Below are 14,486 nucleotides of genomic sequence, written 5' to 3' on the forward strand. Positions count from 1 at the left end.
ACTGCTTATTGAGAAGTCTAAAAACTATAAACCCTAGCACTCTGGACTACATTTCTTGTCACTTTCCCTGACCTTTCCTTTAACATTAAGAAAAACAAAAGCAAACCACTGTAATGGATCCACTCCAGAATAGCCTGAGACCTGCTGGAAGCCACAGAGAGGCTGTTTTGCAGTGCAATTGGAAAGGCAACCCTTGGCCATCAGCAGGAGTGAAAAACTGGGGCTTCTGGCACTGCCTGTGTACAGGTGGATCTCTCTTCTGGGGAGATTTATAGGGCTTTCACATACAGTGCAGCCTGCAAAAGCATGTACAAACAGTGCAAGCAAATACATTTCACCGCAGCCTCATTCTGTGACATCATTCCTTTTCAACACTGAAAATCACTCAGACCCAAAATCAATCATCCTATATAGGGGCCAGCAACAAGACTAGTGCAAAGCACTAGTGCAAAGTGCAAAGCACTAACATCAGCATGAGCTTCTGACACAACAACAATATTGGTATCCTCTCTTTTTTTTCTGGAGTCATTGGGAATGCAGTTTTTTAAAGTATGTTAGTGTTACCCAAGCCATTTTGCTTTTGGTAAATGTATAGCCATTGTGCCACATGTGTGTGTTTATAGCTGCACATTTGACATACCTCCTGAAGATTGTTTTGCTAAGGTCTGTGATTTTCTATACAATTAGGAACCTATTTTGTGCAAGATTACTGAAAACTCAGCTATTCTCCTTGACCTCAACAAAGCTTGCTGAACACTTCAGTTCTTTTGCAAAATTAAGATACTCATTTAGGTGTCCTGTGCTGGACCTATGACTCAAACGGAAACATCTGGTCAAAGGTTTTCCTCAGCCACTGCTAGTAAATTCACTTTGTCAGCACTGAGTACTGTATCTGTGTTCGGCTGATCCCCAGAACTGCCTCAGGCTACAGTGCAGCCAGGAGCTACTCAGTCACGATGGGCTTGCTATAGGAATTCATGCTGGCCAGACCTAGACACACTAAGTTTCTTTCAAATCCTTGTTCCCCACTATGTTTCCTGTACCAAAAGAGTCAGATATGACCATGTCACGAAGGCACCTCTGTTTATTCAAAACAACCTTTCATCCTTCAGCTTTGCGTCATCACGTTCACCCACAGACAGTCTGCTGTGCTCCCTCAAACAGTTTGCTGTATCCCACAGGCTTGCTGTAGTTACAGCATGTGTGACTCTGCAATGGTATGGCTTTCCCAGGCTTAAATTTCCGAGTCCTCAATAGGGCCATTCAGGAATACTGCAGTAGGAAGTGACGGTGAGGACTCATTGGGACGGATAAAGTTTTCAGATGGGAACAGTTTCACTTTAGACATGGTGTGGTCTCGGGTTGACTTACTCTCCACAATCTGATGCTTAAGCGTTCCTATCTCTGAGTCCCAGGCTTGTCCCCGCCGCAATTTCTTGAAGGTGTTACGGAAACCCTCAGTGCTAAAGTAGTAGATCAAGGGGTCCAGCATGCAGTTCATACTGGCAAACATCATCGTTATAATTAACGCTTGGCGCACGGAGGCCTGGGTTTGTTCCTCAACCTTCATCACCCGGGCCTTTATCATCCCATAAACTGCCAGGGTAGTGTTGTAGGGCACAAAGCAGATGATGAAGATGACCAGATTGACCAAGAGGAGACGGACGGTCTTCCGCTGTCGCAGGGTCTTCGTCTGGCTGGGCTGGCAGAGCTCCTGAAAGATCCGAATTGAGCAGTATGTCACAGAGCTGAGAGGCAGGAGAAACCCCAAGATTTCAGCCAGGATTACCAGGGGGAAGAGGTTATTCTGCCATATGTTGTCGCTAAAGCTTTCAAAGCACAGATAAATGGTCTGGTTTTCTACTTTACAGTGGTTTTGCTTGTGGACTATGGCTGTGGGGATGGAGCCCATGAAGATCACAACCCAGACGATGAAGCAGAGGAGCTTGGCCACCTTGGGGCGCCGCAGATGCCGCCAGCGAAGTGGGTGAACAATGGCAATGTAGCGATCCAGGTTGACGCACATGAGGAAGAGGCAGCTACCGTACATGTTGATCTGGAAGACTGAGCCAGAGACCTGGCACAGGAAACTACCAAAGGGCCAGTGGTGGTTGGAATAGTAGTAGAGTCGCAGGGGCAGAGAAAGTGTGAAGCTGAGGTCACTGATGGCCAGGTTCAACATGTAGATCATCACTACAGACTTCAGGCGCAGGTATCGGACAAATATCCACAGGGCTACCACATTGAGTATCAAGCCTGTGATGAATATCAGGGTGTAGCCAGGCATGAGGAGGTGGTGGTTGAAGGTGTAATCCTTGCATGTCTGAGACGTATTGGACGTATTGGATGCTGACATGCCCAGCATGGATCAGGGAATGCTTTCGCTGAGATGGCTGAGCCTGTTGATGGACTAAGGAGGCACAAAGAAGAGCACTGAGGGAGGTCGTTCCCCTCTGAGGAGCCACAGGCAGGTCATTCCTGTCATCTGCAGCTGGGAGGTAGATGGGCAACGTCTCTCTTGGCTGGCACTGCTTTGGATTGCTGGTGTGTGGTCATCTGGCACGGATGGTAATGTGGAGTTTGCTTCTGCCCCTAGTTCAGCAATTCTTTCCAGTGGTTATGAGGTGACAAGGTGATGGAAGATCATTGCCAGCTGTCAGTACAATTCCTGGTCAGAGTGGAAGACCAAAACAAAAGAGTTTAAGTTAGAGGAGGAAATCTCTCAAAATGTTAAAATCTCACCATGGTGGCTTCTGCAGCAAGAACTCACAAAGAAACCAAAAGATGAGGGAAAATGGACATGAGAAAAGTGAGTAATTACATGGCAGAAGAAGACAGAGCACAGAGAAGGTGGTTGTTGTACAGAATCATTTATCACTCAGCCCCAGAGAATGCACTTTGCTTTGATCACTGCTGAGAGCACATGAATACAAGAAAGGGACACCACAAGCACACAGGGAAAGTAGTTGAGGCAGCTCCAGAGAAAGAGAAAGAAAAAGAAGAGAGCAGTGTTTTGAAGGAAAAATGCTGACTGGAAGGAACTTAAAAATGGCATGGTACTGTTTTATATCAGAGAAAAAGGACTTTGTACATGCATTTCAGATAAAAAAAAAAATTACAGTACAGTTAGACCCGACTCCACCCAAGCTCCTTTTCTTGCGTAAAACATCATGCACAGACCTCAGTTCCAATGACTTCGAGTTCCTTATGTTTCTTACATTCATACAGTTCCTTTGGTGTCCTTACTTGCTTGGGACCGGTGGTGCTTATTTGGACTGTATGTCCTCATTCTGCTGCTTGAAGCAGCCCATGTCCCAGAAACACAGAGCAGTGGAGCCATGGAGGGGAGCACAATAAAAAAGGAAGTGCCATGGTATTCATATGGACAAACATGACTTCGAAGCAGTGTGAGGCTAGTAACCGCTCTAGGTACTAACTAGCAGCACTGTCCAAACACTGATCAGCTGGAGTGAGCCCAATGGAAGGCCACCAAAATGGTCTGCGGGCTGCAGCACTTGCGCCATGAGGAGTTGCTGAGGGAACTGGTCTTGTTCAGTTGGACAAGAGAAGGCTCCAGGTGATATAATAGCAGCACTGGGGTTTGCAAGGCAGGGTTTTGGCAGCTGGGAAGGCTATAGGTGTAGTTCTGTGAGAGTGTGCCAGGAATTTCCTCTGTGTCTGATATAGCCAATGCCAGGAGGGACCTGCCACTGGGTAAGGCTGAGCCCATCAGTGATGGTGGTAGCACCTCTGGGATAATGAAAGGGAAAAAGTTACTGTGAGACAGCAATTTAGAAAAGTTAATTGTGAGGCAGAGAAGGGAAGTGAGAATATGTGATAGAAAAGCCCTGCTGCAGACACCAAGGTGAGTGAAGAAGGAGGGGAATGAGGAGCTCCAGGCACTGGAGCAAAGATTCCCCTGTTGCCCCTGGAGAAGGCCATGGTGAACCCATGTTGGAGCACTCTGTTCCTGAAGGACTGCACTCTGTGGAAGGGACTCATACTGCAGCAGGGATTGGGTTACACAGTTCCCCACAGTTGTTTGCAGGGGTCAAACAGGGATTCCCTCATAAGAGTCCATGTAGATTGTGATTTACTTCAGAAGGAAAGTAGAATTTTTTGTCTAGAGAATATCTTTACATGAGGTTGATATTACTCAGCAACTTGACAGGCATGTCAAGCATGTCAGACCTTCTGGATGGCATTGCGTGGCAATGTACAGGTCCAGAGAGAATCTGCTGCAGACAGAAGCGTGTGCTGACCTCATAGAGAGGAAGAGAATCATTCTGGTAACAATACGTTAAAGAATGGGAGTGGAAACCTAATACAAGAGTGTAGACAGCTACCAACTTGCCCATCATTTGTGTTGTGCAGATCCATCACCAAAACAGGTTTCTTAGGGAAACTTCTACTGGTTTATCAAACCATATCTGAGTGGATTCTACCCTTCCTGGTGGATGAATACTTCGCATGAATTCTTGTGCAAGTTTAGAGTATAAGATAAGTTGACAAGGCAAAAGTGCAAGAATGTTGTTGGTTTCAAGTTAAATGTTTCATGCTTCAAAAAATCTCAAGGAGGAGCATCACCAATGGTCAAAGGAGGTGATTGTCCTGCTCTGCTTTGCAGTGGTGCAGCCTCACCTTGAGTCCTGTGTGCAGTTTTGGGCAATATAAAAAAGACATTGAGCTATTAGAGAGTGTGCAAAGGAGGGCCATGAGGATGGTGAAGGACCTCGAGGGGAAGCAGTATGAGGAGCGGCTGAAGTCACTTGGTCTGTTCTGCTTGGAGAAGAGGAGACTGAGGGAAGACCTCATTGTGGTCTACAACTTCCTCGAGAGGGGAAGAGGAGGAGCAGGCACTGATCTCTTCTCTGTGGTGAACCATGACAGGATCCAAGGGAATGGCCTGAAGTTGTGTCAGGGGAGATTTGGGTTCGATATTAGAAGAAGGTTCTTCACCCAGAGGGTGGTTGGGCACTGGAACAGGCTCCCCAGGGAAGTGGACACAGCACCAAGCCTGACAGAGTTCAGGAAGTGTTTGGACAATGCTCTCAAGCACAGGGTATGATTCTTGGGATGTCCTATGCAGGGCCCGGAGTTGGACTTGATGATCCTTGATGATCCTGATGGGTCCCTTCCAACTCAGTATATTCTGTGATTCTATAATTCTAGGAGAATATGTCAGCTTTTGCTAGAGCCAAAACCTTGACATGAATTGCAGACTGGTCAGACCTTTATCTTGATGGAAACAAAGTTATTGAGACTGTGACCATGACCTGCTGTAACACATGTACTCAGACCAGACAGATGTCAGGTGAAAAGGACTTATCTCTAAAGACGTGTTTTTTCAAGCTTTCTTGAGGTATTCAATTAACAAATCTAGAGATTATAATATGTAAGCACAATCCATGTTTTGTCAGGCTTTCTACCACTAATATTCCATCTCAAATAGTGCATGGTGAAGCGATTATGTTATGAACAGTACAATCATGTAGTTACACTGCCTCAAGTTGTCTTCCTGCTTCCAGCACAAATTGTAGCCCAGGAATTTCTTGAGCCACAGGTGACCTAGTTGTACTCAGTAGTCCTCAGGGAACTTCTATTTCATTGTGGTTTTTTCAGTCGTTTTTTGAGTTGATGTAAAATTTACCATCTACATTATCCAGTGCCAGGAGTGCCAAGGAGTTCCACGGCTTACTTGTGCCTCAGGTGAAGCATCAGTTCCATATACCCATTTCTGATTCATCATCTGCTAGATTAAATTCTTAGCTTTAGTGCTGGAACAGACAGGGCAAAAACCATGCCTATCCACCTTCATTTTGTGGCTGATAATATAAACATCCACCATATTCCCACTCAGCAACTTTTTTTTTTTTTTTTTTTTTTTTTTTTTTTTTTTTTTTTTTTTGCTAAAGGGTTCTTGTCTTCATAGTTTTTCCTTGTAGAGAAACTGTTCTTTACTTTTGAACATCCTTGTTGCCCTTCTCAGCACTTTTCCACTTCTGCTACAGCTTTTGTGAGCCCTGTGCTGGGGTGATGAAAACACTCAGTGCTGATAATGTGGATGCACTGAGCTGCGTAGGTGTAGATCTCATTTGCAAGTGGTAATGGCCAGTTCAGTTTGTTTTTTCCCATCACTTCACTAGATAAAATTTCAGCTGTTAGTTTAAGTCCAGTCACTCACACTTCTCTTAAGCTCTGCAGTTCTTCACAGCCAAACCTCATCTTTTTAAATTTGAATAATTTTGTCTCCAACAGATTTGTTATTTTATTATTCATCCCTCATGAATAAGTCAAACAGTCCAAGCCCCAGCACAGGTGTCTGACAACTCCATTGAGAAAAACAACCATCTACCTTCATTCTCTGTCCCTTCTTTTAGGCACTTTTTATCCAGTTAGGAATATTGTCTTTAATTTTTTTTTAAGTGCCATTGGTGAGACTGCTTTTGAAAGCCTTCTGGAAATCCACATGGGCCACTGTTCACGTGCTTATTGAGCCCTTTAAGGAAGAACTGTGGGAACAGCATCTCTTTATAAAAGCCATGATGACTTTTCCCCAGTAATTAGATGTGACCGTATGCCAATTGATTTTTTTCTTTATTATAGCTTCTACTAATTTGTTCAGCAAAACCATCAAGCTCTCTGGTCTGAAACCCCCCAAGAGCCTTTTCTTAAATTGAAGTCAGCCTTTAAGAACTGTTTTAAGCAAAGGTTTCTATTGGAACAATTAGTCAGGTCTTCCACCCTTCAGTTAGTTTCAGACCTCTGGGGTAGGAGTCGTATGGTTTTAGTTCATCTTGCTGCTCCGTGGTTGATCCTACTACTGTTTTGACCAGAGACAGTCCTTTTATGAACTTCTCATAAAGAAAGTTTCTGCTGTGGAAATATCCCAGGCTTTCACGACATGAATACCAATGAAAGAAACGTCTTCATTTTTTTGCCCACCATCAGGTTTTCCTTCTTTTCTGAGTGGTCTTTCCTAACACACTCTAGCCTTTCAGCCTTCAAGACACTGAACAGCACAGTTCTGAACTGGCATCAAAGATCGCTGAGAGCAGAAAATAGATTGGGCTTTTGAGGGGATTTTTTTTTGTGGGTAGATGGAAACATAGAAAAAAGAGTCTGCTATGGTGTTGGTATGGAAGCTAAGCTGCTAGTCTCAGACTTGCCATAACAGATACAGTGACCAAGACACATGAGAAACGAGATGTATGCAGACACAGTCATTGCAAAGATAAAGTTGTGGGTGCAGAGAGTTTCTCCAGTGAGCTTTGAAGGTCCTGCTTTGACTGTCCCTCTCTAAAAAGGAAAGCTATGGACAGGTAAAGCAGGCTGGCAGTAGGGAGACCGATTATCCTTGCTGGTTAATGTCTGAGAGTCAAAAGGCATGTTCCTTGTGGCTGCCTCCAAAAGAGCCCCATTGCTCTGCACAAAAGCTGCCAAGACATCTGAAGCCACCAGCTGTGTAAGGAAGCAGTGGTACCACAGCTGAATAATCCCCCCTCTCACAACAAGATGCTCTCTTTAAATCCTGAAGAAACTTTCTCTTTGGTGACTGACCTTATGTGTCCCAGGGGGTGGAGGAAGCATTTTTTTTCCTCTTCAGTTTGAGCCCTTGAATACCATCAACTGCCAAGACTGTGACTTGCAAAATCCATGGGATTTAGATTTCTTTCTTTTGGGGGGTGAGAAGCCCTAAATGTACTTGCATACAGGCAAGCATGCCCTGAAGATGGGATGCGTGCCTGGCATCTTGCTGCCTGGTCCTGGGAATCCTCTCTCTCCTGTCTCACTGTCTTACTAGGAGTCATGGCCTCCAAGCACGACAAAAATGATGAAGAATCAGGGTATGGGGCTGAGATATGTGGTGTAAAAAGAGAGCTGGAAAAATACTCATGAGGATACTGCAGGGTCAGTGTTTCTGTTAGTGGCTTGTCACTAAAACCATGGAGGGTTTTGGGGCTCCTGTGAGAATGCAGAGAGAAAATGTGGCATTGGGGTGCAGAACTTAAAACACAAACTGCATGAGCTCGCTTACTTATTCTGAAAGCAAAGAGGAAACAACAAAAATGTGTCAAACCTCAGAAAACACACCCGACTTTACTCTAGAAACTGGAGATACGTTTTTAAAATAAATGTGGGTGCTTTTTACCTGCTGTTGGGGTGATACTCAAGGCCCACTTGTCATCTTTTTTTCTACTCAAGAAATTAGATTTTTGTGATGATTAGAACCTTGAAGACATTCAAGTCTTAGGATGGCTTGTTTTTAAAGAGAGACACATGATACAAAAGCTGAGACCTCCATATTTAACTCATGAGGTTTGATCACACTGCTATTGCCTCCTCCTTAGAGATGCTACCCCCTTCATCTCCTGAGGGTCCTGTGGAAGAGGGCTCCCATGGCGGGCACCTTGGCAAGTAAGCCTGCCAGTGCTTTTAGTAGCACAGGATCCCAAAGAAAGCCTCAGTTTGAATAAATACAGAGATGTGCCTTGCACCTCTAGGTCCACGGGGCAACTGACGAGGGGCAGATGTCCCCCGGTGCCCCACGGCCAGGCCTGGCAGCACACGCACAGCAGCTCGCAGGGACCGGTGCCCAAGATGCCAGACCATCCGGCTCTCCAGATGTTCCCGCCTGCCTTACCTCACTGCTGGAGAAGAGCCAAGTGTGGATGCCGGCTGGCTTGCTGCTTGGTGATTGCTCCCGCTGCAAAGGTCTCGATCCGGGCCCCAAACCCGCAAAGCAGCTTGGATCAAAACAGAACCAGGCAGCCTCTTCATCCAAATCACAGCTGTCCCTACCACGCTGCGGCTGATTCTACATCGGCATGTTGCAGTTTGTCTCTTCTCCTTTCTCACTTCCTGATGCACTTCTGCCTGGCTACAAAGCATGAACTTTGTTATCAAGGGCTGATAAGCTAAACCACATCCTACAACAGCAAATGCAATCATGAAAGAAGCAGTACCCAGGTGTCCTTGCAACTGAGGAGACCTGCCCTGGGTCATAGTGCCAAATAGTTGCTTGTCTTGCTAACTCAGCAACCCCCAGGACTGACAGAGGGGAAATAAAACACCCCTCTCCCCAAAATATTGCCAAAGAGGAGGTAGAAGTGAAATATGGGAAGTGAGAACCAAGTTGATTTAATTGCTAGCCTGCACAAAGACTTGGAGTCCTGTCACTCCCATGAGTTAGGGGGCTCTGGGATTGAACTCCAGCCCAGGGGCCCAGCTGTGCACCGCTGGCATGTGGCAAGATCCCAAAAAGAACCAGGCTCCGGAGAGGTGTCATTGTCTGTGGCAAGCAAAGGCATGTTTGCCACAAACCTCAGTCCCTGGTGTTCAAGGCTACAGGAGGCACAGTGCTATGCAAGTACAAGGGCTGATTTACCAGCACATCTGTGACCTGGCACTGCCACGTGTAGCTGGGAAGGGAGCTGACCTTGTGCAAAGCCCATCTGGCACTCTGTTGCTTTGAGTCCTATTTCTGCTTTGCCAGTCTCAGCACACCTGGAAGAAGACATGAGTCATGGTGACACTCCTAATCCCACTGTTGTCCTGCCCCAAGAACAGCTGCCCTGGGAAGTTGCTGTGGGCTCCCTTTCTCTGCAGCCCTTGCCTGCTGGTGTTTGATTTTCTCACTCCCTACCTCCCTTGTTCTGCTGTTACTGACTCCTCATTCAGGGAATGACACACCAAGGGATATCTATGTTCCTGCTGCTCATAAATCCTTGGAGAGCACAATAGCACCCAAACCACTGAGCTCACCCTGCTTCTTTTCAGCACCTCTCTTTTTTAACCAGACCCCTTTTCTCACTTTGCTGAGATCTTTGTTCTCATGGCTTTTTGTGTATCTTCAGTTCAAGGTGTTGATACTGATAAAAGCTTGCAGATATGCCAACGGGGGGTGTCCTTTGCCTAAGGAGTGTCTGACACATTCTGTGGGAACTCCCCCCTCCCCTGCAGCCCTCACCCCTCACACACATGAGCACACACCTGGCTGAGCCCGGCAGTCCTGGCTTTTCCATGTGTGAGAAGACAAGGACACAGTGGCACCCAGCCCAGCCCATAAGCCCCACGGCATCCTCACCTGGCCAAGTTCACTCACCTCCCCGGATCTCGGTGCCTCAGTCCACAAACTCTGTGTCCCCTCACCTGGGTGGGCTCACACATCTGCCCCTCGCTGTCTCTTGGAGGCTCAGCTCGTGGGGAAGAGCAGCTCAACCCCCGGTGTTTCCTCACCACTGTCTGAGCGAGCAGCAGGTAAGACCAGATTACTGGGGTGTGTGTTGGAGGCTACACCCTGATGCTGCAAATCCCAACATGCCTGCCACCCCGCAGTGCTGGCTCCAGAAAGTAGGAGCAAGGACCCAGCAGGAGGAAGGATGCAGGGAGCTGGGAAGGCAAGGAAAGAGGTGAAATGCGTGCTACAAGAGAGAGGCTGCTCAGGTCTGAAAGGATGACTGATAAACCACAGTGCTCTTTGGACTTCTTTGTGCAGCAAAATGTGGGGGAGCAGAGCAAAGGGGTGAATCTCTTTATGAAAGAAGCACAGCAGTGCCAGAACAGCCCTGCTTCACTTTCTGAATGATTCAGACAGGATAAGCAGAAACCTGTGTCTGCAGAGGAGTTTTACCTTCCAAGGCAGTGGGAACAGCTGGCACTTCCCAGGCTGGCTGGGGGAATGGCAGTCTTGTCCCAGGACATTTCAGCTCCCTGGTCACACAGCTCACATTTTCCTGGGCTTCCAGAGGCTCTTAGGAAAGGGGCACCCAATGAGAAGGGGGGCAGCCACCCTGTTGTGCCTCCTAGGAGAAGGGCAAGGGCTGAAGGGGCTGAAGGTCCTGGGGAAGGACAGGCCATGGGGAAGAAAATGAGGGAGGTGAAGGGAGACCTGCCAGGGAAAGAGTTAAGAGAGGCAGGGAGCAGCTGGGCTGTGTCTGTTTGCTGTAGCTATGTGGGCTGCAGGGTAGAAAAGAACAATCTCCAGCCTGGAGGAGGCAGATGAGGGAGTGTCTTCAAGAACAGTGGATGTGGATGAGGGAGGCAGCAGGTCTTCCCCTCTCTGCTCCCATGAGCTGTGACTGCAGGGAAACTCTCTGTCTCCCCAAAAGGCTTGGTGACAAAGTGGTGACGAGCTGGTGGGTCTGGCAACAGCTGCTTGGTGCTCCTGGCTCTTCTTGTGCAGAAGGCTTTGTCTGCTGCTGAGCGGGTCTTGGACTGCCTCCTGCTGAAGAAGTGACTGGGCTGTAGAGGAAGACAACCACATCATCTCCTGACAGGATGGCACAGGCCATGGGTGTGACACAGATGCTGTCCCCATCCACTTGAGCTCCCTGTGATGGATGCCCACCCCAGAGTCCTAGCTCAGAGCTCTCCCACCACGCTGCCCAAGCTGTAGCACTGGTGTGGACGGCCTCGCAAGGCCAAACCAGCAGGGTTCTGCAGGCTACAGGGTCTCCGATGCTGGCAGGCACACCTGGACAGCCCACGGTCACTGCCCAGGGCTGGGGCTACCCCTGCTTTGCAGTGCTGGGCTGGAGCTGCTGTGAAAAACACTGTTGGGCAGAGACTGTGGAAAGCCACAGGAGGGCATTCAGGCAGCTGCAGTGCTGGAGTTGAAGGTGGTGAAGTTTTGGCAGGACAGGATGGAGCTGGTGTGGCTGTACGCGATGTTGATCCACATGCAGCACGTCGCTGCCGTGACCTGGCTGTAAGTATGCTTTGTGCTTGTGTTGTCTGGGTTGGAAAGCCACCTAGAGATGTGCTGTCTCCAAAGAAAATAGGGTGAGAACACGGTGGAAGAAGGAATCTGGGCAACCAAAAAGCAGAAGGGACTTCTCTGGGAGCTTGGAGGGAGAGGGATTGTAAGGCTGAAGAGATGCAGACCAGAGTGGGCAGCAAGAATGTCCGATTCACAGACAACATGGCCACAGCCCCTTCCCTGCCCCATTTCTGCTCTAAGATATGGCTAGAGAGGGTTAGTCCTGTAGAGGTAAGGCCCCAGCTCTAGCCCATCTACAACCGAACCTCTCCCCTGCCCCACGGGTCCCTGGCTAAGCAGACTTCCCTGTAGGCAGTCCTGTGGAACCCCAGGGGCTGTGATGGCCTGATGGGGCTGGAGAAGAGCAGGTCTGTGTTTGCCGGCAGCAGGTGGAAGCCATGGAGGCGCGGACCTGGCTGTCCTCGAGCGCCAGCGCCAGTTTCACTCTTGCCACTGGAACTGCTCCACCCTGCAGAGGCTGCAGGTTTTCGGCAAGGCCACCATCCAAGGTCAGCGAGGGCAGGCTTGGCATGGTGTCCCTCCAGTATGCCCACTGTCCCCTTGACACATCAGCCTTTCCTGGACCAGAGTGCAAGGGTTGCACTGGACCCATCCCCAGAGTGGCCAGTGCCTTCTTCCACATGCTAACATGCCAGCACAGAGCAAACTGAACCGAATGCTCTCACACACATTAGCATTCTGGAGCAACTTCTTCCCGTTTGGCCAGATTTGGCTTTTTGGTCTCATTGGACCATCCTGGGTACCAGCTCTGCAGACTGGTAAATTTTTCCCTGACCCTGCCACCCACCCTGCCACAGAGCCATGGCACTTACTGACTCCCAGTCTTGGGAGCAGCTGCACTGGGTGAACATCCTGACATGTATTTCTCCCAAGCAGTCTCCATCTGAAGGCATCCTTCCTGCATTCAGTGACAGTCTCTTTTCCCACACTGTGCCCCATAAGTGCCTTTGCCCTCCACAGACTGGTGCCATTTCTCATCTTGCTGCAGGCACACGGGAGTCTGCTTTCATCCACGCCATCTCCGCTGCCGGCATTGCTTTTGCTGTGAGCCGTGCCTGCAGCCGGGGGGAGCTGCACAAGTGTGGCTGCGACCACAAGGTCCGAGGAGTCACCCCTGAAGGTGAAGGAAGAAGCAGGTGGCAGGGAGCAGGTGGCAGAGGGGAAAATCTATGGGGGAGACAGACCAGAAAAGGAGATGCTTTCATTCTCCACAGGTCTTTGGGAGATCCTCTCAGGGATTCTCCTTCCTTGTCACGAGGCTCCTTTTCCTCTTCAGGTTTCCAGTGGTCAGGCTGCTCTGATAATGTGTCCTACGGGATTGCCTTCTCTCAGGCCTTCGTGGACAGCCCTGAGAGGAGCCGCGGTGTCTCCTCCAGCCGAGCGCCCATGAATCTGCACAACAATGAGGCTGGGAGGAAGGTAAGGACAGGAACAAGGGCTGGGAGCGAGCCTGGCTGCAGGGGCTTCTCCCTGGCTCGGCAGAACTCAGTTCAGCCCCCACACCCCAAAAGGCACTTCAGGGCAGCCAGGTGCTCCCAGAGGAGTCTGCATCCTGCTGCCTTTCCTAGCCCAGCACTGCACTGATTACCCTGAGCTGGCTCCTGCCTTTGTGGAGGGGGGTTCCAGCCTCCCCTACTCACTTCTGTACAGTCTCCTTTTCCACACAGATCCCAGCTATGATTCAGGAAATAAATTACTCTGTTCTGTTCTGAGGGGCTTCCCTGCCCCTCCAGCCTCTCTTCAATAAAGACAGACATCTGCAGGGGCTGCAGTCAGATCTGGTCCCTTGAACATCCTCCGCCTCTGGCCAGATCTGTTCCCCTCCCCACATCCCCGCAAGTCAGAACAGCTCCCCGTCCCTCTCTCTACCTCAGGGGTTTATCTCACAGACCCAAACCATCTTGTTTTCCACAGAGTGGATCGCCTTCTTTTCATATTGGCCTGGCTTAAAAAGATACTTTTGCACCTTCCCCTTCTCCTCTGCTGTCCCCGATCTCCAGCCCCATGGGCAGATTGTTGGGAGAACAGCAGCACATGGGAGGTGTTGGGAAGGGTGTCCCTGGTCAGGCTGGCAGCTGCCTCCTGCTCTGCAGGCTCTCCTGGCCCACATGAAGGTGGAGTGCAAGTGCCATGGCGTGTGGGGCTCCTGCGAGGCGCGCACCTGCTGGAAGGTCATACCTCCCTTCCGCCACGGGGGCAACGTCCTCAAGGAGAAGTCTGAGTGGGAAACAGAGGTTTATCCGAAGCGGGTCGGTTCCCGCCAGCTCCTGCTGCCCAGGAGCTCTCGCTTCAAGCCCTACACGCCTCACGACCTGGTCTACCTGCGGGCCAGCCCGGACTTCTGCGGCCGGGACCCCGGGCACGGCATCTTCGGCACCTCGGGCCGCCGGTGCAAGCGGATCCCGCCGGCCGTGGGCGGCTGCGAGCTGCTGTGCTGGGCAGGGCCTTGGGCACGGCCCGGGCCGAGCTGGCGGAGCGCTGCAGCTGCAAGTTCCGCTGGTGCTGCTCCGTCCAGTGCAAGCAGAGCCGGCACCTCGCGGAGCTGCACGGGTGCCGCTGAGGGACGGCAGAGCCCAGGGGTGCCACCAGCTCCTGTGTGCTCCCCACGCAGCACCCTCCCGCCAGCCGCGGTGGGCTGCCGTGGTTTGAATTATTTTTCCGGATGGAGGGCTGGAGGACACAGGCCAAATAAAGCACTAAACTT

General features: G+C 49.8%; 2 protein-coding genes across 5 annotated transcripts; one reads left to right on the forward strand and one right to left on the reverse strand.

Moving 5' to 3' along the window:
• Window positions 1–595: 595 nt before the first annotated feature.
• Window positions 596–10,229, reverse strand: LPAR5 (lysophosphatidic acid receptor 5). 4 transcript variants are annotated; one of them, XM_053970449.1, is made up of 4 exons: window positions 10,153–10,229; window positions 9,440–9,507; window positions 8,645–8,881; window positions 596–2,668 (listed from the first exon to the last, which is right to left on the reverse strand). In XM_053970449.1, the coding sequence occupies exon 4, from the start codon at window positions 2,363–2,365 to the stop codon at window positions 1,235–1,237; it is 1,131 nt and encodes a 376-aa protein (XP_053826424.1). In that variant the 5' UTR covers window positions 2,366–2,668; window positions 8,645–8,881; window positions 9,440–9,507; window positions 10,153–10,229; the 3' UTR covers window positions 596–1,234. The 4 variants fall into 4 exon arrangements, with proteins under 4 accessions (XP_053826424.1, XP_053826426.1, XP_053826423.1 ...); XM_053970451.1 differs by having other exon boundaries at window positions 8,645–8,877; window positions 10,106–10,189; XM_053970448.1 differs by having other exon boundaries at window positions 10,106–10,189.
• LOC128803142 (protein Wnt-4-like) lies at window positions 4,715–14,342 on the forward strand. The gene is given in 8 exon segments (XM_053969800.1): window positions 4,715–4,876; window positions 12,074–12,116; window positions 12,119–12,160; window positions 12,163–12,270; window positions 12,771–12,902; window positions 13,059–13,201; window positions 13,876–14,215; window positions 14,218–14,342. Coding segments are annotated over 8 exon segments (1,095 nt in total).
• The last annotated feature ends 144 nt before the right edge of the window (window positions 14,343–14,486 follow it).

The sequence above is a fragment of the Vidua macroura genome, chromosome 2, assembly GCF_024509145.1.
Source record: "Vidua macroura isolate BioBank_ID:100142 chromosome 2, ASM2450914v1, whole genome shotgun sequence".
Classification (NCBI taxonomy): domain Eukaryota; kingdom Metazoa; phylum Chordata; class Aves; order Passeriformes; family Viduidae; genus Vidua; species Vidua macroura.

Bases quoted from the DNA above. Each gene is read 5' to 3' on its own strand.
- LPAR5 (XM_053970449.1), bottom strand. From the start codon at position 2,365: ATGCTGGGCATGTCAGCATCCAATACGTCCAATACGTCTCAGACATGC.